The sequence below is a fragment of the Hemiscyllium ocellatum genome, chromosome 34, assembly GCF_020745735.1.
Source record: "Hemiscyllium ocellatum isolate sHemOce1 chromosome 34, sHemOce1.pat.X.cur, whole genome shotgun sequence".
In the NCBI taxonomy this organism is placed as follows: Eukaryota; Metazoa; Chordata; class Chondrichthyes; order Orectolobiformes; family Hemiscylliidae; genus Hemiscyllium; species Hemiscyllium ocellatum.
In genome coordinates, this window is record NC_083434.1 from 13,762,324 (window position 1) to 13,787,985 (window position 25,662).

At 39.4% G+C, this 25,662-nt stretch overlaps 1 protein-coding gene across 2 annotated transcripts in view; it reads left to right on the forward strand.

The window, feature by feature from the left end:
- The window catches only part of cdkal1 (CDK5 regulatory subunit associated protein 1-like 1), a 581,619-nt gene that overhangs the window by 392,602 nt on the left and 163,355 nt on the right, over positions 1–25,662 (forward strand). For both annotated transcript variants that reach the window (XM_060849921.1, XM_060849920.1), the window contains exon 11: positions 11,188–11,368. In XM_060849921.1, the coding sequence (XP_060705904.1) occupies positions 11,188–11,368 (181 nt within the window). The remainder of the gene's footprint in view (positions 1–11,187; positions 11,369–25,662) is intronic.

Sequence of the window (25,662 nt, forward strand, 5' to 3'; positions counted from 1 at the left end):
CTACCTGCGACTCCACTTTCAAGGAGATATGAACCTGCATTCCATGGTCTCTTTGTTCAGCAACCCTCCCCAGGATCTTACCATTAAGTGTATGAGTCCTGCTCTGATTTGCTTTTCCAAAATGCAGCACCTTGCATTTATCTAAATTAAACTGCATCTGCCACTCCTCAACTAACTGGTCCATCTGATCAAGATCCCGTTGTACTCTGAGGTAGCCTTCTTCACTGTCCACTACACCTCCAATTTTGGTGTCATGTGCAAACTTACTAACAATACCTCTTAAGCTCATATCCAAATCATTTGTATAAATGCTCTTTTGAGCCAGTTCTGTATCCAAATGGCTATTTCTCCCTGTATTCCATGAGATCTAACCTTGCTAATCAGTCTCCCATGGGGAACCTTGTCGAATGCCTTACTGAAGTCCATATAGATCACATCTACTGCTCTGCCCTCATCAATCCTCTTTGTTACTTTTCAAAAAACTCAATCAAGTTTGTGAGACATGATTTCCCACGCATAAAACCATGTTGATTATCCCTAATCAGTCCTTGCCTTTCCAAATACATGTACATGTCCCTCAGGACTCCCTCCAACAGCTTGTTCAGCACTGATGTCAGGCTCACTGGTCTATAGTGGGCTTGTCCTTACCACTCTTCTTAAACAATGGCACAATGTTAGCCAACCTCCAGTCTTTCGGCACCTCACCTGTGACTATCAATGATACAACTGTCTCAGCAAGAGGCTCAGCAATCACTTACTGTGCTTCTAGGGTATACTTGATCAGGTCCTGGGGATTTATCCACTTTTATGCATTTCAAGACATCCAGCATTTCCTCTTCTGTAATATGAACATTATTCAAGATGCCACCATGTATTTCCCGACGTTCTATATCTTCCAAGTCCTTCTCCGCAATAAATGCTGATGCAAAATACTCGTTTAATATCTCCCTCCATCTCCTGCTGCTCCTCACAAAGGCCGCTTTGCTGATCTTTGAGGGGCCCTGTTCTCTCCCTCGTTACCCTTTTGTTCTTAATGTATTTGTGAAAACCCTTTGGATTCTTCTTAATTCTATTTGCCAAAGCTATCTCATATCCCCTTATTGCCCTCCTGATTTCTTTCTTAAGTATACTCCTATTTCCTTTATACTCTTCTAAGGATTCATTTGATCTATCCTGTCTATACCTGACATATGCTTCCTTCCTTCTTCTTAACCAAACCTTCAATTTCTTCAGTCATCCAGCATTTTCTGTACCTAGCAGCCTCTCCTTTCACCCTAACAAGAATATGCTTTCTCTGGACTCTTGTTCTTTCATTTCTGAAGGCTTCCCATTTTCCAGCCATCCCTTTATCTGCGAATAACTGCGCCCAATCAGCTTTTCATAGCTCTTGTCTCATACCGTCAAAATTGGCCTTTCTCCAATTTGGAACTTCAACTTTCAGATCTGGTCTATCCTTTTCCATCATTATTTTAAATCTAAGAGAATTATGGTCACTGGCTCCAAAGTGCTCCCCCACTGACCCCTCAGTCACCTGCCCTGCCTTATTTCCCAAGGGTAGGTCAAGTTTTGCCCCTTCTCTAGTAGGTACATCCACATACTGAATCAGAAAATTGTCTTGTACACACTTAACAAATTCCTCTCCATTTTAATACTATGGCAGTCCCAGTCTATGTTTGGAAAGTTAAAATCCCCTACTGTAACTACCCTATTATTCTTCCAGATAACTGAGATCTCCTTACAAATTTGTTTCTCAATTTCCCTCTCCTTACAAATTTGTTTCTCAATTTCCCTCTGACTATTAAGGGGTCTATAATACAATCCCATTAAGGCTTTCATCCCTTTCTTATTTCTCAGTTCTACCCAAATAACATTCCTGGATGTATTTCCGGGAATATACACTCAGTACAGCTGCAATGCTATCCCTTATCAAAAAGCCACTCCCCCTCCTCTCTTGCCTCCCTTTCTGTCCTTCCTGTAGCACTTGTATCCTGGAACATTAAGCTGCCTGTCCTGTCCATCCCTGAGCCATGTTTCTATAATTGCTTATCCCTGCCTGCCCTGACTGAATCTCCCTGGGTCCCACCCACCGCCACCACCACCCCCGCCCTAACCTTACTAAGTTAAATCCTTCCTATGTCGTTGGTTCCAGTGTGTACAATGACCTCCTGTTGGCCCTTCTCCCTCTTGAGAACATTTTGCCCCCTCTCTGAGACATCCTTGATCCTGGCACCAGGGAAGCAACACACCATTCTGATTTTTTGCTGCTGACCACAGAAACATCTGTCTGTACCTCGGACTAGAGAGTCCCCTAACACAATCGATTGCTTGGAACCGACGTACCTCTCATTACCTTAGAGCCAGTCTCGATATCAGATACCTGACTTCGTGCTACGTTCCCCTGAGAATCCATCACCCCCTACATTTTCCAAAATAGCATACTATTTTGAAATGGGGATAGCCACAGAAGACACCTGCATTACCTGTCTACTCTCTTACCTTTCCTGGAGTTAACCCATCTATGTGACTGTATCTGAGACGTTTCCCCCTTCCTATAACTGCCATCCATCACATGCCTTTGCTGTTGTAAATTCCTCATTGCCTCTAACTGCCTCTCCAATCGATCCATTCAATCTGATAGGATTCGCAACCAACAGCATTTATTGCAGATATAATCCTCAGTAACTTGTAAACTCTCCCTAAACTCCCATATCTGACAAGGAGAGCATATCACTCTACTAAAGGTCATCTTTGCTTTTTTGAATCTACAGACCTAGAAAATAGCACTGTCATTTTCCCCTGCAAAACACTGCTCCAGGTTAAATTTATTCTAATGGTTTATATTTTAAGCTTAATCAAGAGACATAGCTCAATAAAACATATAATCAAGAAAGAACCCACTCTACTCGCTATTTACTGTAAGGCCATGCTTAAATATCCACTTATCTGTTTCTGTGGTGTGACCTCTCCCAAACAGATTCCTCCAAGATCAATTGTGAATTTCACTTTTTTTAATTTTCCCTGACGCTCTCTGATGTCCATTGATACATGAATTCAAACAGCAAAGGCAGTAACTGTGCAGGCTCACTGCTGTGTCCGTTAGCAATGTGGGTTTCATCCCCCCCCACCCCCCAACCTCTCTCTCTCTCTCTCTCTCTCTCTCTCTCTCTCTCTCTCTCCTGTACTGACCTCACCTTGTGCTTCCTTTGTCTGGTCTTCTCCCTTTTAAAATTGCTGTTGTTTTTGACTTTTTTTCTCCAAAGTTCCAAAACAGTGCAACAGCATATAAAACAGTAATTGCTGTTCTTGGTATTCGAGGGAATCACCTCCAACACTTCCTCTCCCGCTTTCTAGGCTTGGGGTTATAAGTGTCAAGTAATATTTGTACACAAATGTCAAGTAATGGCTATCTCCAAAATAAAGAAATTAACCATCTCTCCTTAACATTCAATGGCATCATCATCACGGAGTTCCTCAATATTAAATCCTGTGGATTGCCTTTGACCAGAATCTAAACTGAAGAAGTCATATAAAAACTATGGGTACAAAACCCAGAGAGCTTGGGAGTTCTGCAGCAAGTAGTTCGTTTCCTGACTCTCCAAAGCCTATCCACCAATTACAAGCTACAAGTCTGGTCTGTGATTGAGTGTAGTCCAATTGCATAACTGAATGTGGCTCCAAAAAGAGTGGAGCCTGCTTGACTGCTAGCTGCTCACCTTAAACATTCAGTCCCTTCACCCCTGATGTCATGCAAACAATGTATAGTCTACAAGATGCATTACAGCAACCCACCAAGAGACCTCTAACAGTACTCTTCAAGCCTGCACCTGTAGAAGATCAAGGGCAACAGATGCATGGGAGCCTGAGATCACCTCCATCACCCTGAGATCACCTCCATCACCCTGAGATCACCTCCAAGCCACACTCCGTCTTGACTGGAAACTATGACGCAACCCATCTTCTTTTCAAGAGAAATTAAGGGTAAAGAATAAATGTTGCAGAGCCAACAATCCTCACTTCCAGGGAGTAAACACTAAAATGAATATGTCAGGTCTCAACGTTTTCGATGTTCTTAAGTCCTATGATAGGCCAAAATTCCACAACTTAGGGTTGGGATGATTAAGGTAGTTTTCAAAAAAAATCTTAATTTATAAGAGACAATTAGCTGTATGATGGGGACGTATTGCAATTTTTGATTAAAAAAATGAATGAGATGATAGAAATGATTTTTTTTACCTTGTTTCTAAGGATAAATGCCTTATATCTGCTCACTAAATTAAATGTTCCACATCAAGCCAACTTGTCAAAATAGCAATGATATAAAGGCATTGATTGGTGGGAAACTGCTGTTGGGGACTGTCCTTACATTGCTATAAATTAGAAAATCATGTCATTTTCAAAGAAGTACTGTACTTTGATTTAATTGTGAAACATTCAGGAATAAGGGTAAATCAGGGTCAACATAATAAATTGCTACAGATAATCCAGAGTACAATATAGTTAACTTAAGAGAAATAATGTTCAGATAGGTCTCAAAGGGCCAGATGGCCTCCCTCTGCTCCTAGTTCTTTTATGGCAACTTAATGCAGTCAAGTGGAAATAAGGCATGTAATATGTGGGAAATCATGGATCCTGACAGCAGAAATTAGAGCTCCAGATCTCAGAGCTTGAGTGGTGGCTGAGATAGAATCAATCTGGCTATAGCCATTTTACAAAGAGGTAGCAATTACATTGTTCAGTTGAGTCTGTAGACCACCTACTCCTGAGAAAAATGTAGAGAAATAAATCTTCAGGGAAATTGCAGAGAGATGCTAACATTATTGAGTGGTTCTAATTGAGAACTTGAACTACCTGGGACAGTGACAGGTTTAAGAGTGGATCGGGGGAAACATTCCTAGATTGTCTTCAGGAAAATTTTCAACAGCCATATGTACTCAATCCAACTAGAAAGAATGCACTGATCAACTTGTTTCTTGGAAATGAGGTAGGCCAAGTAGATCAAGTGTCAGTGAGGGAACTTGTCAGGAACAATGATCATTATATTGGAAGGTTTAGAATGAAGACAGCAAAGGACAATAGGCATTCCAGAGGAAGAATAATTAAGCAGGGGAAGCCAGCTTCAATAGGGAAAGAATAGAGCTGAGCAAGACAGACTGGAATAAATGTTTGACTGGAGAAACTAGCTGAACATTGAGCTACCTTCAAAGAGGGAATGGTTCTGGTATTGTCAAGGTACACTCCCTCAAAAGGGAAAGAGATGGCAAAGAACCCCAGAGTTCATTGGATAAGAAAGAAGATAGAAATTAAAATAACATAAACAAAGTGTATTTATGACAGGTGTCAGACAGAAAATACAATTGATAACCAGGAGGAATACGGAAGGTTCAGAGGGGAAATGAAAAAGCATAGAGAAGCCAAGAGGCAATATGAGAAAAGACTGGCAGCCAACAAATGAGAAATTCCCATGTCTTCAAAAGACACATCATTAGTAAAAGGGTGGTAAGCGGAGAAGAAAAGCCAATTAGTAACTTAAAAGAAGTTTGACATGGAAGCAAAGGCATGCCTTTGGTATTAAATTAAACTTTGTATTTGTCTTTTTCAACGAGGTAGATTCTACCCAAGCCAGAGCGACTGAGAAGGAAGCTCGGTCACAAGAAGTGTTCAAAATTAATGAAGAGGAAATGTTGAACAAAGTATTAATATTTACCAGCGACAAGGAACTAGAGGCATCCAAGAATATTGAGGGGAGTAAGAATGAAAATGCAGGGGTGTTGACCATAGTTTTACTGTTTTTCCTAGACTCGGAAGAGTTGTCAGAGAACTGAAGAATTGCAGGCTTAATACCCATATTTAAACAAAAAGTTGGAAGGTTCATCCTAGTATTCACAGACAAGTCAGTTTAACTTTGCCAGCAGGGATGCTTTTGGAAGTAATTATTCAGAATAGAATTAGTAGCCACATGTAAAGAGATTGTTTATTTCGGAAGAGCCAACATGGATGTCTAGGGGAAGTTGTGTTTGACTAACTTACTGGAGGTTTTTGCAGAGGTGGCATAATGGGATCTTTGAGGATAATGCTGTTGATATGATGTACATGAACATTCAAAAGGTATTTGATACATTGCACCACACCAGATTTGAGAGAAAGATTATAGCTCGTGGTATGAAAGGGACAAGTCACAACATGGATACAAAATTGGTTGACTGGGAGAAAACAGTGAAGTGCTTAATCTCTATTTTACAGGATAGAATAAGGTTTGTAGTGGACTTCCCAGGGGTCAGTATTGGAATCCTCACTTTTCCTGATATGTATTAATGATCTACATATCAGTATGCAAGGACAGTTACAATGTTTACAAATGATATGCAATTTTGGACTCTGTCTTCCTTACAGCTTACAATAGACAGTTTAAACAGGGAATAAACAAGTTGGAATTGACAAATAAGTGGTAGCTGACGTTCAGTGTGGGGAAGTGTAACATGCGATATTTTGATGGGAAGAAGATGGGCCGACAGTATGAAATAGGAATGGCCAGAAATTATAAGAGGGACCTAGAATACTTATACACATATCACTGAAAATAGCTCGATAGAGGGAGCAGTTAATAAAGCATGCAGTATCTTGGGCTTTAATAATAGGAGCATAGAATTTAAAAGCTAGAAGGTGATGCTGAATTTGTATAAGATATTAGTTAGATCTCAACAGGAGTGTTGTGTACAGTACTGGATGCTAATTTATAAGAAAGATGTGAATACTTTGGACAGAATGGCAAAAGCACTTTGCAAAAATGGTTTCAGGGATGATAAACATCAACATCAGTTATAAGGATTGTTTGAAGGGGTTAGATTATTTGCCTTGAAGAGAAGATGATGTAGGTAGAAGTTTTTAAAATCAGGAATGGTTGGGATAGATAGATAGGGAGAAACTGTTCCAACTTGCAGAAGAATTGAGAATGAGGGAGTACAGGTTTCAAGTGTTTCATAAATTTCACACAAAATGTGTTATGATACGGGGTAAACCCTTCTAATTTAAACCGGTCACACAGAAAAGCTCACCTCATGTTGTAATCTGTTAAATTTTGGGTGGCAAAGAATTACCCAAAATATCACTATTTAAAGAAAAAATTAACAATTTTATTCTTTTAGTACAATAGAGACTATTAAGCAACAGCTATTTGCAACTCCTTTCTCAAACCTATTTTTACTCCCCACTCTACAACACTGGTCCAATAAATTCCCTCTTAAATTTACAGCAAATCAATTTTCAAAATCATTTTGTCATCTTAGGATGTTGAACTTTCTCTGTAGATTTCATTAGGTTGTCTTCAGTCTTCTGCTGCACAGCTTCCTTATGGACAGGTACCTTTCAGAGAGCTATTCTGCTGGCAGTCTCTTGGTGCGTGGCTGCTCTTTGCTGTTCTCCCCAGCTGTTCAAAAAACCCAAAACATCAGACTGGCTCATTGGTTTGATGTCATCCAAAATAGTAAAATTCAAATTCAATTGGATTTTGATATCTAAGGATAATTGAAACTAGTTGTCAAAATTTGAATTTGTTGTGTACTATGGCAATGCAGCTCCAGCTATTTGTTTTACAACCAAATGTTACATTTTTGAATTTTCTGCACACACTGTGCCAGCCAGAAGTTTCAGTTCTCTTAAAGGTACAGTACACGTCTACAATTTCATCATAAATTATTTGGGTCTGGAATGCACTGCCTCAAAATGTGTTGGAGGCAAGTTCAACTGAAGCATTGAAGAGGACATTGGATGGGTGACATTCGATGGGTGTTTCTATTTAAATACTGTATAAGGATATGGGGAAAAGCAGGCAAATAGTACTGTCATAATGTTCATTGGAGATCCGTTTTGCACATAATGGACTGAATGGCCTCCTTCTGCACCGTAGCACTTCTGTGATTCAGTGATCATGAATTGATGATTTGTGTATAAGATATTAAATCTTCCTTTTTTATATATATTAAATCAGTGTTATGTGTTTCCTGACAGGGTGTCTCCATTTCCTTTTACATTTCATTGTAAGTTACTTTTAGTGTAAAACTGAGAAAGAAAGTCAATGACAGATAAATTATGCCATACAAAAAGCATGGAAGGATCCATTTGACCTATCGTTTTCATGGTCATTCTCAGTATGGTTAACTCAACCAGTTGCATTCCCCGCCCCCCCCCCCCCCCCCCCCCTTTTTCCTAAAACACTGCAGATCTTTTCTCTTCAGAAACTTATCCAATTTCTTGAAGGCTAAAATGGAATTTGTCTCCATCACACTCGCAAGCAATACATCACAGATTCTAACCATTTGCTGTGTAAAAACTAAACTCCCCATGTTACCTTTAGTTCTTTTGCCAGCCACTTTAAATCAGTGTCATCTTCTTCTTGACTCTTCTACCAATAAGACCATTTCTCCCTATTTATTGTGTTGAGACCCTTCATGATTTTGAACACATTTATGAAAGTTCTTATGAATGTTCTCTTCTTTAAGAGCAATAGTCACTACTTTGGCAATCTGTCCACATAAATGAAATTGCTCAAAAACATTTTTATAGATCTTTTCTTCATTCTGTCTAATGCCTTCACATCATTAAAATGTGATGCACGGGTTGCACACAACTGAAGCTGAACCATTTATTTATGCAGGTTCACCATAATTTTGTCGTTTTTGTACATCATGCTTCCATGTGTGAAATACAGGATCCCATATATTTAATTAATTCATTGCTCATGTTACCCACCACTCTATGATTTGCGAACATACACTTCCAGATCTTTCTTTTCCTGCTGCATCCCTTTTAGAATTGTATCCATTGGCCCAAGTTTTTACCGAGTCATGGAGACTTCATGAAGTGTCTAAGCTTGCACCTGAAACCTTGATCTGGAAGTTCACATTTTTCCTTTTGCTGGTAGAGGAACAGGGTGGAATGTGCCTCACATCAGGAAAACCTGAACTCAGCAGAGCCATTTAAACTCAGTTCAAACGGACTTCATTACTTCTGGAACCAGAGCCTTTTCTCACAGTATGAGAGTTACAGTATTGTACATAGATGTAAATGCTTGTAAAGGGCAGATGGGGTCTATGAAACTGTTATGTTATTTAAATGACCAGCCTTTTCAATATTGTAAACAAAAATGGTTGCTCATGTCTGAGTGTTGAAGAATATCTGTGGTTACAGTTTTAAAATTATTAAGGACATAATCTTCAATTCTACCATTATAGTTCTATTTCTCCTTTACTCTTCCAGAATAATAATCACAGTAGTGAGTGGGAAGGAGGTGGGGAGAACTTCAGCACTTGGTTGCCTCTGATCCTTGTCTGTGGCTGATGCATCTTGCAATATACAGCAGAATCTCGATTATCTAAATATCGGATTATCCGGCAAGATCGCAAAATGCTTGGCTAAAGCATGTTGTCTGGCATTCGATCATCCAGAATTCGATTAACCGAACGAAATACTCCCCGCCCGTGTCCTTCAGATAATTGAGATTCCTCTGTACTGTGCTTGCCTACATTCCCCAGAATGAAAGTTCTGCCATCTTTGGCAATTGTTCCCCAGGACGACTCTGGCAAGCTGGGAGATTTTCTGACTATATTTTTGCCTGAGGAGCAAAAATCAGACCTTTACTTTACACTGCTTCTCATCTCATTCTGTCTTTCAAAATCTTTCACTTCACATTTCCCAACATTCAGTTTCATACGTTGGCATTGTCCACCAACCTGTCTGTGTTCCTTTGAAGCCTCCTACTATTCTTCTCATTCACAGTACTTGCAAAGATTAAAATTGTGCACTGCACACCCAAATCTTAGGTATTGATATAGATCAAGGAATGCATTATTGTAATATGAATTCTAGTGGAATCCAAATGTTTACTGCACTTTTGTCTGCAAAACAATAGTTTGCACGACTTTGTTTCCTGTTAACTTCATATCCACTATCATTTTTATTACTGCAGTTCATTTTGTACATGCTGCTGTCACAGTTTGTTGTTTGTGAAAGGAGTGATGTTGAAAGTGATGGATGGAGCAATAATCGATCCGGCTTTGTTGTGTATGCTGTCAATCTTCTTCAGAGTTTTTGAACCTGCTCTCATTCTGACTAGTGATCAGCATTCCATTATGTTCCTGACTTGTGTATTGTAGTTGGTGAAAAGGCTTTGGGAGTCAGAAGGTACCTCCCTACAGAATATCCAAGCTCTGGCCTGCTTTTATAGTGACAATATTTATTTATTGGTCCATTTAGCTTCTGGTCAGTGCTAAATACCAGTTTGTTGATTGTGGGGATTCAGCAATGGAAATGTTATTGAATAGCATGGGGAGATAGTTGGATTATTATTTATGATGATCATGGGGAGGCACTAACGTCACCTGAACAACTAAACTGGAAGCTCAGGCTAACATTTTTCTGGCATAAGTTTAAACCCCATCATACCCAGATGGTGAAATATGAATTCAACAAAAAAAGACTGAAGGTTTTTTAAAAAAAGCTAGCGTAATGGCAGTCATGTACCCATTGGCAATTGTTGTAAAAGCCCACCTGGCTTCCTGGAAGGATATCAGCCTTCCCTGCCTCGTTACAGCAAAGTGATTGACCCTTAGCTGCCCTCTCGGCAACTAGAGATAAGTAATAAATGTTGACACCCTCATCCCATCAACAAATGTTTAAAAACCATCTAGGAAAAGACAGACTTGATCAATACAATATTTACCATTTTTCAACATTCTGTAACTGCACAGATGTCATCTGCTAACAGCAGTGTATATCATTTGCAAGATTTGCAGCAAGAATTTGCCAAGCCTTTTCAACAGCGCACTGTATACACATGATTTATGTCACCTAAAGGATAAAAGTATCAGGCACATGTTAACACCACACATTCAAATTTCTCTTCAAATTACACACAAACCATGGAACAAAATCCTTGTTCCCTTACTGCAGCTTGGTCAGAATCCTGGAACTTCTTCCCTAACACTATGCCACAAACTGTAGCATTTCAAGAAAGCAACTCTTTCTAAATCAGTTGATATGATGCTGCTTAAATGCGCTGAGCAGAATATAAATATGAAAGTTTGACTGACCATTTTGACCTCTGCTCAGCTAGAGGACAGCACCCATGAAGCAGTGAACATTTGACTTGAAAATAACATGCATTTTAATTTGAGTTTTCATCTTTTTACTCAGGGTGCCAGGGATTACAATTGCCACCGACATTATCTGTGGTTTTCCAGGTGAGACGGAAGCAGACTTTCAAGAAACTCTGAAACTAATTCAGGAGTATAAATTTCCTAGCTTGTTCATCAATCAGTTCTACCCACGCCCAGGCACCCCAGCTGCAAAGATGGAACAAGTCCCAGCCCAAGTGGTGAGCTCTTTATTTATGCTAATTTTCATTTTGTTTTAACTAAGTATAATCAAATAATCTATGACCCAGCAGGTCTTTAACAAAGCACTTCCAAGATTTATTACTATTTTGAGTGATTTGTATAAGGCAGCCAACTGAGAGAAATAAAACAGAAACTGCAAATCACCATCAAAAAGTAACTTTTCTCTTGAACATGGCAATTTGTTTCCAAATCTCAAACATGTGAAGACTTTCACCATTTCAGATTTATTTACTGAAATATTTAGTTCTTAAATGGTTCCATCTTGCTATGCCTTAGTGATTTCTGCAACTGGTTATTCCTATGCTTTCCACGTCAGTGTGTTCACCCACGAATGCTAATAAGATAAATGAGAATCAAAATAAGAATTAAATAGTTGAATTTAATTCTGGCAATATTTTTATTTGTAACTCCTGCATTAAATGCTGCTGCAATGGACAGGAACTGAGTGTACTTTTCACAATTTAGTAGTACTAAGGATCCACAAACTTCAATCTGTATTCTGCAGTAGCAGCTTTGTTTAAAACTTCCTTTAGAAGCCATATCAAAAAGTGTGATTCTGAGAATGTTCTACATTTTACTTCCCCATTAATCAGTGAACTTCTATATTCACAGCAATGTATCAATGTACAGCAAAAGAATTTAACAGCACAATCGGTGTTAGATTACAAAAAGATGTGATAAAGCTGTATTGATGCTTTATTTGGAAGATTACACTCGCAGCATTAATATTTGATAAATTCCAGTTCTGATAAAACGCGATAGTGCCATTCTCATGCAGTGTTGTGTTACAAGAAAATTGAGCAATAGCCGCAACATTTAAACTAATGGGGCCTGAATCACATCATAGCCAATGCAGGTAAGGACAGTTTGCGTTTTACAAATAACAGTCTAAATTCTTCAATCACATTAAAGCTATTTCACCTTGAAGAAACCCGCGTTATAGCAAAACCGACTGTACTGTACGACCTTGCACATGCTGAATTGGGCAACCGCATGACTTTGTATCTTATCAGAGCACGGTGAAATAGGAAATCCTTAAACCTGGTAAATTAGAGCAAGTGAGACTTTGAAGAAACCCATGCCTGTTGATATGTGCCAAACCATTGACCTAACATCATTTTAAGTTTATAAGGTGACCAAAAGATATAGGAGCAGAAGTAGGCCATTGGGACCGCCTCACCATTCAATCTTATTCATGACTGATCTGATAATCCTAAACTCCACTTCCTTCCCTTTCCTGAGTACTCAATATCTATGCTATAGCCATTCTTTGAATTTTCAAAATAATTAGCAATAGAACAAAATACAGATTCCTTCATGAATACTATGTAATAAGAAAATGTATTGCAGATGTAAAAGTTGGTATGCAAAGGAACAGAATGTGGGAAAATCCATTCCATAAGTTTCTGTGCGGATAAGGTGATGACCTATCTTAGAAAAAACTTGTCACTTTCTATTTACATTCCAGATGTTCCTTTTAGTAACTTAATCCAGTCACCCTGCAGGATCTGTAACAGATTTCTTGTCAGATAAAATGGCATTTAATAATGTGAAATAAATGTCCTGATTTGAAGAAGGGTTTAATGCAGCAAAGTATTGCATCTCGAGCAGTGCCAATGTAAATGTTTATATTGGCAGTAATGCAGAGCATGTGGAATTTTTTTTGTATGGTAGTGTATCATCCTTCAGAAGGTTTGAAAAAGAAGTTAAGTTGTACAGTGTTGACCTGATTAAGACCATTTGCAGCTTGAAACTTCTATTTCTCCAAGTTGATCCAATCTGTACTTTTTGATGTATTTGCTGATCTGTGCATCACACCCTTTGCTTGATGTTCCACTCTATCTTTTAAGTACTTTAGTGTGTCATATCAAGTAAATCAATGTGGATGATACTGATGCAAAACAATAACCAAATCAAGTAGATTGTTTATCAGCTGAATTCAGAGATTGATAAATCTGAGTAATAGTCTAGCAGATATCTAGTTATTTCACCTGAATTTTCAGGTAAGTATTTTATGAATCAATTCAATACTCTGATTTATAAGCGAAAGCATTGCTACATCAGGTTACTTGATATGACATGGGTGTGCATTATGGAAGATGCAAATTGATAGTATTTTCCAAGAGTTAATTTGCACTATGGAGAGGGATGATACAATTATGTGGTGGTTTCACCTTCCTATTTGATTATTTGGTAGTGGTTAGTGTGTTGCTAACTGATTTCTCATTCTCTACGTCTTGCTTTCATTGCTGGGTATGGTGTAGGTTGTGGAGTAGGGCTGAATTGTGTCAACTGAGCCTCCAGCAAAGATTGTGTGTTGGTCTAAAAATAATCATTTTGGTGGCAACAGCCTATTTTATTGCTATAGGTTAGTGCAAACTTCGATATGGCCCCAAAGGATTAAGCTATTCCATATTGGATGAATTATATATACAGACAGGTCTTGTCATGTTACATATCATCTACCAAATGTCAGTAAACAAAGCAGTATGTAGTTGATAGAGTTTGCATTGCGTTACTGAATGCAATTTAGTGTTAAACTAGTTCTTACTTTAAAAGAATATGATGTAAAAAAGTAAATTTTCAAAGCAACTTTATATAAAACTAAAATATAGTCATACATAATTAAACTGATAATCTTGGAACTACCTACTTTTAAAATATAAAATGGCAATGATCTGAATGTGCAAAATTTCAACCACAAAATCTTTGTGAGAGACTAAAGCATAACGGTGATTTGAATCCATTGAGAGCTATATGGGATGGTATCTAAATGTGCTAATGCAAATTGCCAGTTTGTTTCCACATCACAAATAGAAGTGCATGTTGGCTCTGAAGGAACATACTGGCTCTGAAGCCAAATGTTCCTATCTCAGGAATCCTATTTTGATCTCATGCCTTGTCAGGTCCTGATATCAGATTCAAGCCATTGTAACAGACCACATTTTTTTTATTTTTGGAATGTGGTTTGAAAATGAGAAAAAGGACACTGTTTTTAAAAAGGGGATAATGTACAAGGAGTTGTCTGCAACTTGCAAAGTAAGTGAAACTAACTGATGCATGTGAGCCATTGTTACATTTTGGGACATTAGTATCATCAGTTGTAGGAGAAAGTGAGGACTGCAGATGCTGGAGAGTCAGAGTCGAAAAGAGTGGCGCTGGAAAAAACACAGGAGGTCAGGCAGCATCCGAGGAGCAGGAGAATTGACATTTCAGGCCTAAACCTTTCATCACTTGTAGGTTCAGGGGAACTAATGTGATAATATTGTGCCTTTGAGATATGTGTACTGTCTTGTTTTCTAAAGAGTTTTGTCATAGTGGTGTCACGGTGTCTCCTGCCAGCAGGCAGTTTGTAAATAGCTTTAGGTTTCTCCCTGGATTTTTTTTAACAGTAAGCCAAAAGAATCATGAGTGGATGGGGTCAGGCTCTCACAGACGTTGAGGAATTTGGTTTTGCTTTCAATAGGGTTTTTTTGTTAGTTAGCTGCTGCATTAGAATTCTCTCTGCTGCTAGATTGAAGACTTCGAGATTTTCTCTAAGAAATCAAAAGGAGCAGATTGTTTCTTTCAGTGTTTCTTTCCACTGGACTGGAAAGAGATAGCATGTGAGAACAATAACTTTTGCTGCGTTACATTTTGCCAAAGGATGTGTTTATGGATGCTGCCTGTATTAGAACCATTGATTACGAGTGGTTAAATAATACATGTTTTGTTAAGTATGTCAATAATGTAAAGTTATTTGTTTTGTTGCAATTTAATTGCATTTTAAAAATAAATCGTGTTTTGATTAAAGCTTAGTGATGGACCAATCAAATCATATGTGGAACACAGGGGCTTACAGTTGCCTTTAAATTAAAGCAAAAGTTGGTGTCCAGGCTATCTCCCGAACGTGTTTTGAGGGAGTTTGGTCTAGTCCCTAATACTAAGTGCAATAACAATCTTCTGGATTGGGTGCAACTTAACAAAACTGTGAGGGTAATGGGAAACAGAAGCACGGGAAGTTTCCAGAGCTGGATGCTTCAATGACTCTCTCAATATCCTTTCTGTGTAAAATTGCTTTCTCCGATTCTCTGTTGAAAGAGCAGGAAAAGTACTTTCGGAGGCATTAAAAAAGAAATTCAAAACTCAAAAGGCCAAAAAGGGCCCCAGTCCAACCAGCCAATCAGCAAACTAAAGACTAAACATCGCTATGCTTTTAACATTGTGTTATCATAACAGATTTGAAAGGATTGTGAAAACAGCCCATCCAGTTTTGTATTGTGGACTGTGATTCAGAATTGTGTTTCCATGTTTTTTGTCCACCCTCTGCCATGATATTTGTATCTTGTTTGTTTCGCTTTGTGTGCCTGTTTGTATGTGGGGGAGATTTAAAGGGGTAAGGATGAAGTTATATGGTCATAAATCGGTAATTCAGTTGTCCGCTGTTTTTACCATTAGTTAGGAAAATCACTTTTGTTACAATGATTAGTTATTTTCATTTTAACAAATAAAACTAACCTGAATCAGTTAAGTAGAATGGGCATTTCAGCATTTTAATTAAATATTCACATTTATGGTGACTGTGGGAGCAGTGGGGCTCAGTACTGGTGCACTTTGCCACGTGAGTTGTGGAATTTAACTATTTTACACATTTACTGCAATTGTATAGCAAAGGTTCGACAAATATTACACCATCAGTTCACCACTGATTGCATCTGAAATTAAGATTTTACCTTCCTTATAGACTGTCATGGTTACAGCATGACTATTTGCTTGGTAAGTAGGGAGGGTTAGCAGCCAGGTGCCATTCCAGTAAGGTCATGTTGTGGAGACAAGCCCCTGCAGCCAACCTTCAGCTCAATGGTAGCTTTTAAACATTTCCTTTATTCTATCTTTAATTCTACTTCGCCATTGCATTCTGCCAAACACAAGTCTGCTTCCCATTGTTCACTTTGTTCACCTCCCCCACTCTCCACCTTTCACCAGCTCTTCTCCAATATCAATAGGAGTAAAGAACTGGAGTGGAGGGATGTTATCAGGGTTTGGAATGTGTGTAGAGATGGAACTCCATGGTGAAGGGAGTACCAATGAGAGGGGGATTGCCTGTTTTGAAAGTCCTGATTTAAAGGGCTGTGCTCTTGAACATCCTTTATGACTGGTAAAGGAGTACTAAGTATCGGGTATATCATTAAATATTGAGGTAGGCACCAGGCAATCAGCCCAAACTTGCACAATGCCAGGGTGCAGTGTTGCCAATAGTTTGGGCTTACCTGGAGTCCTTTGTTGCAAATTACAACATCCAGATATGAGCCTTTGAGGAAATTGTGAACACTTTGAAACCATCAATAGAGATGATCGCTGAGGGACTGCAAGAACTAGCCTTCTGTGTTTAACAGGTAGAGTATTGTCATACCAACTGAGGTGAACCATGAAATTAGATTCTATGTTTTGATCATCAAAAATACTGAATGAGGGCTGCTTAATCCAACTAGTTCATTGGTGTTCATCGGAGAAGGAAGCCTTCCATCTCTATGGTCTATTGTTCATAATTCCAATCCAACTGTACTGACAGCAAGAATGGCGGCAAATGTTGCCTTACCAGTGTTTCCACATTATAATAACAATTTGAAAAACTGTCTATAATTGAGCACTTAAATGGCTCTTATCATTGAAGAATTCTATAGCTATTTCTAACGAAGGAAGAAGTGATTTGATTTCAAAACAAAGTTAAAAATTCCACCTTTATGGAATATAACTGCCAAATAAATGCTGGAGAAATGTTTCTAATCACAATAAATATTGAAATAGTGACAAATTTCTCGAAGGTTACAGTCAATCTTACATCATCTAAGTCAAAGATTGAATAAATGGATCACTTAGTAAACAAAATACAAAGAATCACAAACCCCTAAAAATGTTGAAAACCCAAAAGCTTTAATTTTGTGAAAAGTGATATTAAATGCACTCAAAATTTAAATGAAATCAAGAATTGGAGAAATCAGTACCTTAAGCAAAAGGCAGAATCTTAAAGGACTGTGGTGAGAAATGTGGGTGACTCACATGAGAAGTTCTGCAAGTCCTTTCTCACCATTGGGAGAAGCTCATTGTATTTTAATACAGAGTTATGGATATCAGGGTGATATTCTCTCCAGAGAGTGGCAAGATGCCTATTAAGGGGGATTTATTGCTTGTTAACAGCCTCATTGACAACGTATCTCACCTCATCAACATTCTACCACCACGAGGAAACTTGGCATCAACAATTCTCAACGTGAAAATCAGAATGAGTGCCTGGCAACTTCAACTTGCCACTTGATCCTCTGTGCCACCATCTTAAACACCCAATTAATAATGTCTCAATGCTCAAACCCGGCACCAACTACACGCACCCCACATTCGTGGATGCTGGCATCCAGGATTGGCAGCAAGCTGCCACAGGGACCAAGAATCATCTACTGTAGCAGAGGTTGCAGCTGCAGGGACCTATGGCTACAGGAAGGCCATGATTTTGCATCCTTAAATCCATTTTCTTGAGATGAATGAGGCACTACATCGATAAAGACATGAAAGTTGAGGGAAATTGTGTTGGAACTGTGTCAGTTACTGGATTGGAACCTAAGATTGACAAGAAATGATGTCATTGACTTGCTCATTGAGCTGGTAAGTTTGTTCACAGATGTTTTGTCACCATGCACATCATCAGTGCACCTCCGGTGAAGTGTTGGTGTTCTGTCCCACTTGTTATTTATGTATATGGTTCAGCTGGGATTGGTGGTGCCATTTCGAGTTTTGTTGTTGGTTATATTTCTTAGTGGTTGGTATATAAGGTCCAAATCTACATGTTTGTCAATGGAATTCTGGGTTGACTGCCAAGCTTGCAGGAATTTGCATGTATATCTCTGTTTGGCTTGTCCTAGGATGGATGCATTGTCCCAGTCGAATTGGTGTCCTACATTGTCTGTGTGAAGTGATACACGTGATAGCTGGTCATGTCTCTTGGTGGCTAGTTGGTGTTCATGTTCCCTGGTGGCTAATTCCCTTCCTGTTTGTCCTATGTAGTCTTTATGGCAATCTTTACATAGTATTTTGTGTGCAACGATGGTCCTGGTGGTTGGGGATAAAGAATCCTTCATACTTGTTAGTAGTTGTCTTACTGTGGCAGTCAGTCTGTGTGCTACCATGATATCCAGGGGTTGGAATAGTCTGGTGGTCATTTCTGATATGTCCTTAATGTATGGCAGTGTGACTAGTGTATCCGTGTGTGCTGCATCTTCCTGGTGGTCTGTTGTGGTCTGTCATGTTGATATCCTTGGGCTATGCTTTTGGTAACCCATTGTTTCTGAAGATATTGTGTAGGTGTTTTTCTGCTTTGCATAGCTCCGAGATGCTGCAGTATGTTGTGGCTCACTTGAGTAGTGTTCTGATGCAGTTCTGTTTGTGGCTGTTGGGTTGGTTGCTGTTGTAGTTGAGTACTTGGTCAGTGTGGGCGGCCTTCCTGTATACTCTGGTGTGGAGCTCCTCATTGGCCTTGCATTCAACCATTACGTCCAGGAATGGGAATCAGTTCTTGTTTTCTTCTTCTTCCTTAGTGAATTCTATGCTAGTAAGGATGTTGTTTATGAGTTTCACAAGTGTAGAAAGTAGCAGAACAGAACAGTTGCAGAATGTTACAGGTAATGGTTAACAATGCCCACAAACGCATCCACAAATATGAGCGAGAAGTCACATGCCAAAAAACTTTGTACACCAGCTCGACCAATCATGAACGGACCACTACACTAGAACCAACCATCTCCATAAAAGAACAGAAAATCAAGAAAAAGACTGACCATCGAGGGGAAACTGACTAAGCTCACCTATAGCATCAACACAGACAAATTTGAATAAAGAACCTGTCAAACCGGCCATTAACAGACATCGAAAAAGCTGTACTGCTACACTGACTGAATTACAACCACGAGATGCCAATAAAATGAACTTCCTCTGGCCGTTAACAGGTCCAGGTAGCCGTGTGTGGAGGGAATCGTTATGGCTCACTGCTTTCCCCTCTTCTGCAATTATGTTCAGACCCGGGTGTCCCTGAAGATGGAGCAATGCTAATGCTAGCAATACTAAATTTGACACCTACACAATGTCTACCAAAACTCTTGGCTTCTTTAAGGAGAGGTTGGCGCTATGAGGAACAAGTACATTATTTCCCCCTTCAATTCTATTTTGATTTAGTCCCAAACTTCCCCTTCATCCTTTTTCATGTAAGCATTGCTCGCTCTGGGATTTGCTTGTCACTAGTTCATTGGCCGCATGGGTGTCTTTTCTAGTGGTGGACTGGTAATGAAGTTAAGTTCACTTGGTGTTTTTCCACTGTATCTTGCACCTGCACACATACAAACATGGTGCTGAGGAATATGAGCACTATGCTGTATTGCAGTAGTCTGGGGGGGAGCAAAAAATAAATAAAATGCACTTCCTTACAGCATTAGAAGCCACTCTCGTGAACAGTGGACTCACAGAGGATGCCCAACAGAGTATCAGGCAGAATTGGCCCCAACACTAAACAGAAAGAGAGAAGGAGACACCCTCAACACAGAAGAGAAGGAAGCCCTGGAAGGACTCCGGAGGGACAAAAACATTGTAATCCTATCAGCCATCAAAGGGCGCATGACCGTCATACTGAAAAGTGCACATACATAGAGAAAGCGAAAACGATACTGGCAGATACCGGCACCTACCAACTGACGGTGACAGACCCGACACCACAATTGGAAAACTTCATCACAGTTCCTGAAGAAATCTACACCTGACAGGAGAAATTAACAAAGCTGATCTCCAAAAAAATTAAGCCAATGGAATCCAACAGACCCCGCTTCTATGGACTCTCCATGGTACACAAACCATGGACCCCGACCCATAGTTTCACTCCCAGGAACACCGACATACAGACTAGCAAAAGAACAGCATCAAAGATTGAAACACCTAGTGAACAACTCAATCCACTTCACCCAAGAGTTTCTTAACATCATCAAGGACACCAAAATAGATGGGGATGAGATTATGATGTCATGTGACAGCACTGTTCACCTCCATAAACATCCTCCTAGCCAAGGAAATACTAGCCTCACTACTCAAATGACCAGGAATACAGGCAACCTACACCACCAACACCATCAGCAAAGATGGCACCCCCAAACTACTTGATCTATGCCTCACGGCCCACTTCATCTTCAAAGGTCAGGTATACAAACAAATCAACAGAACACCCATGGGATCACCGATATCAGGACTAATAGCAGAGACAGTCATGCAATGACTTGAATGGATAGTACCACTCACTGTCAGCCAAAACAATGGATCTGCTACATAGATGTCACCTTTGACATTATTAAATGCTCAAGAAAATCCATCAACCCATAAACAACATAATTACCAGCATCAAATTCACCAAGGAAGAAGAAAACAACAACCGACTCCCATTCCTGGACATCATCGTCGAACCCAAGGCAAATGGTGAACTCCAGACCAGCATATACAGGAAGGCCGCCCACACAGGCCAAATACTCAATTATAACGGCATCCATCCCAACACCCACAAACAGAACTGCATCAGAACATTGTTCAAGAGAACCACAACACACTGCAGCACATGGAGCTGCAGAAAACAGAAGAATAACACCTATACAACAGGTAAAAACAATGGGTACCCAAAAAAGTGCAGCTTGGTGATACCTACACGACAGACCACAACAGGAAGACACAACACACCTGGATACGCTGGCCATACTGCCATAAGTTAAGGACATATCAGAAATGACCACCAGACTACTATGACCCCTGGGTATTATGGTAGCACACAGACTGACTGCCACACTAAAGCAACTACTAATATGTATAAAGGGTCCTATACTCACAACTCAACAGGACCATTGTTAATAAAAAAATATTGTGGAAAGATTGCCAGGAACCCTTCATAAAGCAAACAGTAAGAAAATTAGCCACCAGGGTACACAAACACCAAGTAGCCACCAAGGGACATGACCAGCTATCATTTGTATCACTTCACTCAGACAATGAACACTAATTCGACTAGGACAATGTATCCATCCTCGGACAAGTCCAACAGAAATATGCATGCGGATTCCTGTAAGCCTGGCACTCAACCCGGAACTCCATTGACACACATGTAAATTTGGACCCAATATACGAGCCACTAAGGAATGGAACCAACACCAAAACCGGAAATGACACTACCAACCCCAGCAGAACCAGACACATAAACAAAAAGTGGGACAGAACACCAACACTTCACTGGAGGTGCACTGATGATGTTACCTAGCATAGTAAAGAAACATCTGTGAACAAACGTACCAGCTCAGCGAGCAAGTCAACAACCTCATCTAAAACCTGAGCTATGAATCTTTGTGAGTTCTCTGAACTGACAGGAATGGGGGCCCACACTCTTCTGGTGGCCTTGAAGGTGTCAGCTGCTTAAATTCTATGCAACTTGAGTGGCAAGTGACCTGCATAGAATTTCTGTTATCCATCTATCCAATGATTTAAGATAGGATAGTGACTGATCCATTTGTTCAAGATTACACTGGTTCATTTTGTTTGTCCATGATGAGGTCAGTGCTGCTGTCGGATTTGGAAGACATAGCTAGTTTTCCATAAGTGCAGGATGCCATCACCTGAACATGTCACAATGAGAGGGCCATACCTCAATAGTGCAACATTCCATTTATGATCAGGTGATGTGCAATCACCAGCACCACTTCTGGGAGATGTGTCTTAGGAAGCTACAATAACTCCCGCATCTTCAGGCACTGTCATGAATCTGACAGGTTGGAGGATCCAGATACCTGACAAGGCTCATTAATGAGGGACAAGGCAGTACAACCTTGGCTGATGACATCATTGCACAATCCCTAACTCGCGCAGAGCGCAGTACAATCTCACCCATGCTTCAACAAGGGCTGTGATGGAGCAAACAATAGTGCTACTGATAATGCTGCTCTGACTGGTCTCGGGGTGTCTGCCGTGTACTTCAGACAGAGTGTGACACATCAATCTAGCATGCTCTACTCTGCACAGTTGGGGCAGGAAATGAGTTGGATGCTGAGGAACTGACTGAATGGGCACAGTCTTTCAAGGATTAAGACATTGTGCTGGAAGTAGCTCTCCTTGTGCATGACAGAGCCAGATAGGACTTGTTTGACAAACAATAGTTGAGAGCTGAGTGCAGCAAATAATCATCAGCTACAATGACACATTTTCTTTTGTACTGCGGGGGTGAACTGCAGACTCTGTTTTTTTTTGTGTTGGCATTTGATGACTGCAAATAAAAGGTAATCTTTTTGAAATGATAAAGGTTTGCCTGTCTGAGATGGTCACCCAGCATACAAAGACAAGATTTTAATCTGCATTCGGCATTGGTAGAAGAACAGTGGTGACGTGGAAGGTGGTCAGCTGGGATGTAGCGAAGGTCAAGAAAGCTGTGTGCCTTGGTGGATAGACTGCAAGTGGGGCAAGAAAGTGGAGCGGCATGTTCCAGGAGGTGTCAGCCACGTAACTATATGCTGTGAAAAGCATGTGTTGAGGGCTGCCGTGCCATTATTTTCCTATTGAAGGGTAACACCAATGCTTTGCCAGATGTTTGTTTGGAGTTTATAAACAGCACTGGCAGAAGGGATGCCAATCTATTCCAGGACATCTGGCCAATGGCAAATTCTTTCAGCTAGATGGTAGAATTAAGCTAGCAGAGGACTTGAAGGGCACCATAGGAACTTGGTAGGAAGTTAGAGAGAGATATTTGGGTTGAGATGGAAAAAAATCTCATTAGGTCTCATAGAGAGAAATCCTCAGTGAAACACAATGAAATTGATACTTAGCCAAAATGATGTCAAGATTCAGCCCAACATATTTTAAAATATTCTATTCTGAATAAAATATTTAGCAGCTTTAAATTGATATTTTTCCTTATTTATTATTTTCAGTAATCATATACACAAGTAATAGAACAACTGATCAGCTAGGAAAGTTTTTAATATCCTCCTTACTGTAAGTCATTAAAGCACCTAAGAGCTACTCTGGAGTCTGAGTTGACTTTTTTAAAATTAGGATACTAATTTCACCTCTTGCTTTTTCAGGGGCACCCATTGTTAGCCTGCTGTCTCTGACAACAAAACTAGTGATAGAAACATAATGTATGGGAAATTATGGCTACATGAACCTTCATTCCACACTTCTCAAAGTATTATAGAACTATGATACAGCAATGATGTATTGTGCCACCTGAAATATTTTAAATATTTAAATTTGTCATTCACTGTCAAATTTTGCAATTCAGATTCTGTCACATGCTAATATTTAAGACTCTGAAAAAGCATGTTTGGATTTATTTTAATGACTTTGAACTTCCCAACAAGATAGATTATTTTTAGAAGGTGCTACAGTTGACGTTCAAAGACTTCTCCGACAGATGTACGAAATAAGACAAAATAATTGTAAGAACAATTGTGACATGTAATTGAATGTCATTACTTCTTTGTACTCAGGTAAATGTTTTGCACCTCAACATTTTCATGTTGATTACATTGAAAATACATTATCCCTTTGAAAGTATGTAGGCCCATTGATGAAAGAAAATTTAACAATGTTCAGAACTGCTTGACACTTACCTTTGCACATCCTGGCTTTCTGTGTGATTGACGTACTCACAAATGCTTCAAATAACAGCCATAATCACACAATTATTGATACTTCCAACAGGGGATTGTTACTGCTATAGGGTGCAAGGTAACAGTAAAGCACTTTGCATACCTTCATTTTTAAAGTTGGTATGTATAACAATTACATGTTGTTTGTGATTTGTCGTGATGTAAATCTGTATTATAAATCTATTTATTCCATTCTTAATTTAAACTTGTCTGACTGGCTTGTGTTGAGTTTTGGAAAATATGTAAAATACTAGTCACTTTGTCATTAACCTTAATTTTAACATTTGTGTCAACTCATCCAATCCTCCTCCATACCTTTAAGGAGTAACTTTTTTCATTGGGGGTTATAAACTTTAAGATAGTGCAATGTTATTTAATAATGGAGGTTCTAATGGAATAGATTGATCATTCGAAAACCAGTGAGCATTAAAATAAAACATGAAAAATGCTAGGAAGTACTTTCCTTCATTGACCTATGAAATAGATTAGATTAGAGTGATGCTGGAAAAGCACAGCAGTTCAGGCAGTATTCGAGGAGCAGTAAAGTCGACGTTTCGGGCAAAGGATTCCTGATGCTGTATTCCTGATGAAGGGCTTTTGCCCGAAACATCGATTTTACTGCTCCTCAGATGCTGCCTGAACTGTTGTGCTCTTCCAGCACCGCTCTAATCTAGACTCTGGTTTCCAGCATTTGCAGTCATTGTTTTTACCTATAAAATAGATTAGCCAACATACAATAAATTTGAGTTTACAACTGCACTTCAAAAAAAATCAAGACAAGTTTCTGAGAGTAAAGGGCATCTCTAAAAGTAGATGAACTCACTGATCTCTCTCTCTCCTCACCCAGACAACTTTGAATTGTTAATTGTACCATTAATGAATTTACAAGCATTAGTAATCTGTTCCTCTTTAAGTTGAATTAGCATTCAGAAAAGCTGATAAACATCAGTACATTGCTCTGGCTTTAAATTCAATTAAATTCACAAGACCCTAAGAGTTTTATGCTGTGTAGTGTAGTGCTGCCAAATGCTGCTTCCTTATTCACTTTGGCTGCTGCTTCACTGAAACACATTTCTGAACAAAGATTGTCAGAAGCAGCCCTTCTCCAAATCTGTCGTCTTACATGTTGTAATAATTTCATTGTCTGTTAATATTTGAAGGCAGTTTCAGTGGAGAACATCTTGATTTTATCAGGTCAGTTTCACTTTATCACAGAAGGTCTCTGGGCTGAACATACACAAGAAACATGTAACATCTTCAAACATAATGGTTCCAAATTTGTCAGTACAGTTATATTCTACAGTTTATACACACCAATTATTGTCAAATGTCAGAAAACCCATCTGGTTCAGTAATCTCCTTCAGAGAGGGAAATCTGCCATCCTGACCTGATCTAGCCTACATGTGACTCCTGACCCACAACAATGTGATTGATTCTCAATTGCCTTCTGAAATGGCCTAGCAAGCCACTCAGTGCTACCAGTTGCTACAAAGTCGCAAAGAAATGAAAACAGACAGATCACCTGGTATTGACCTAAGCACTAGAAAAGACGACAACAGAAAAAGCTCAATCAACCCTGCAA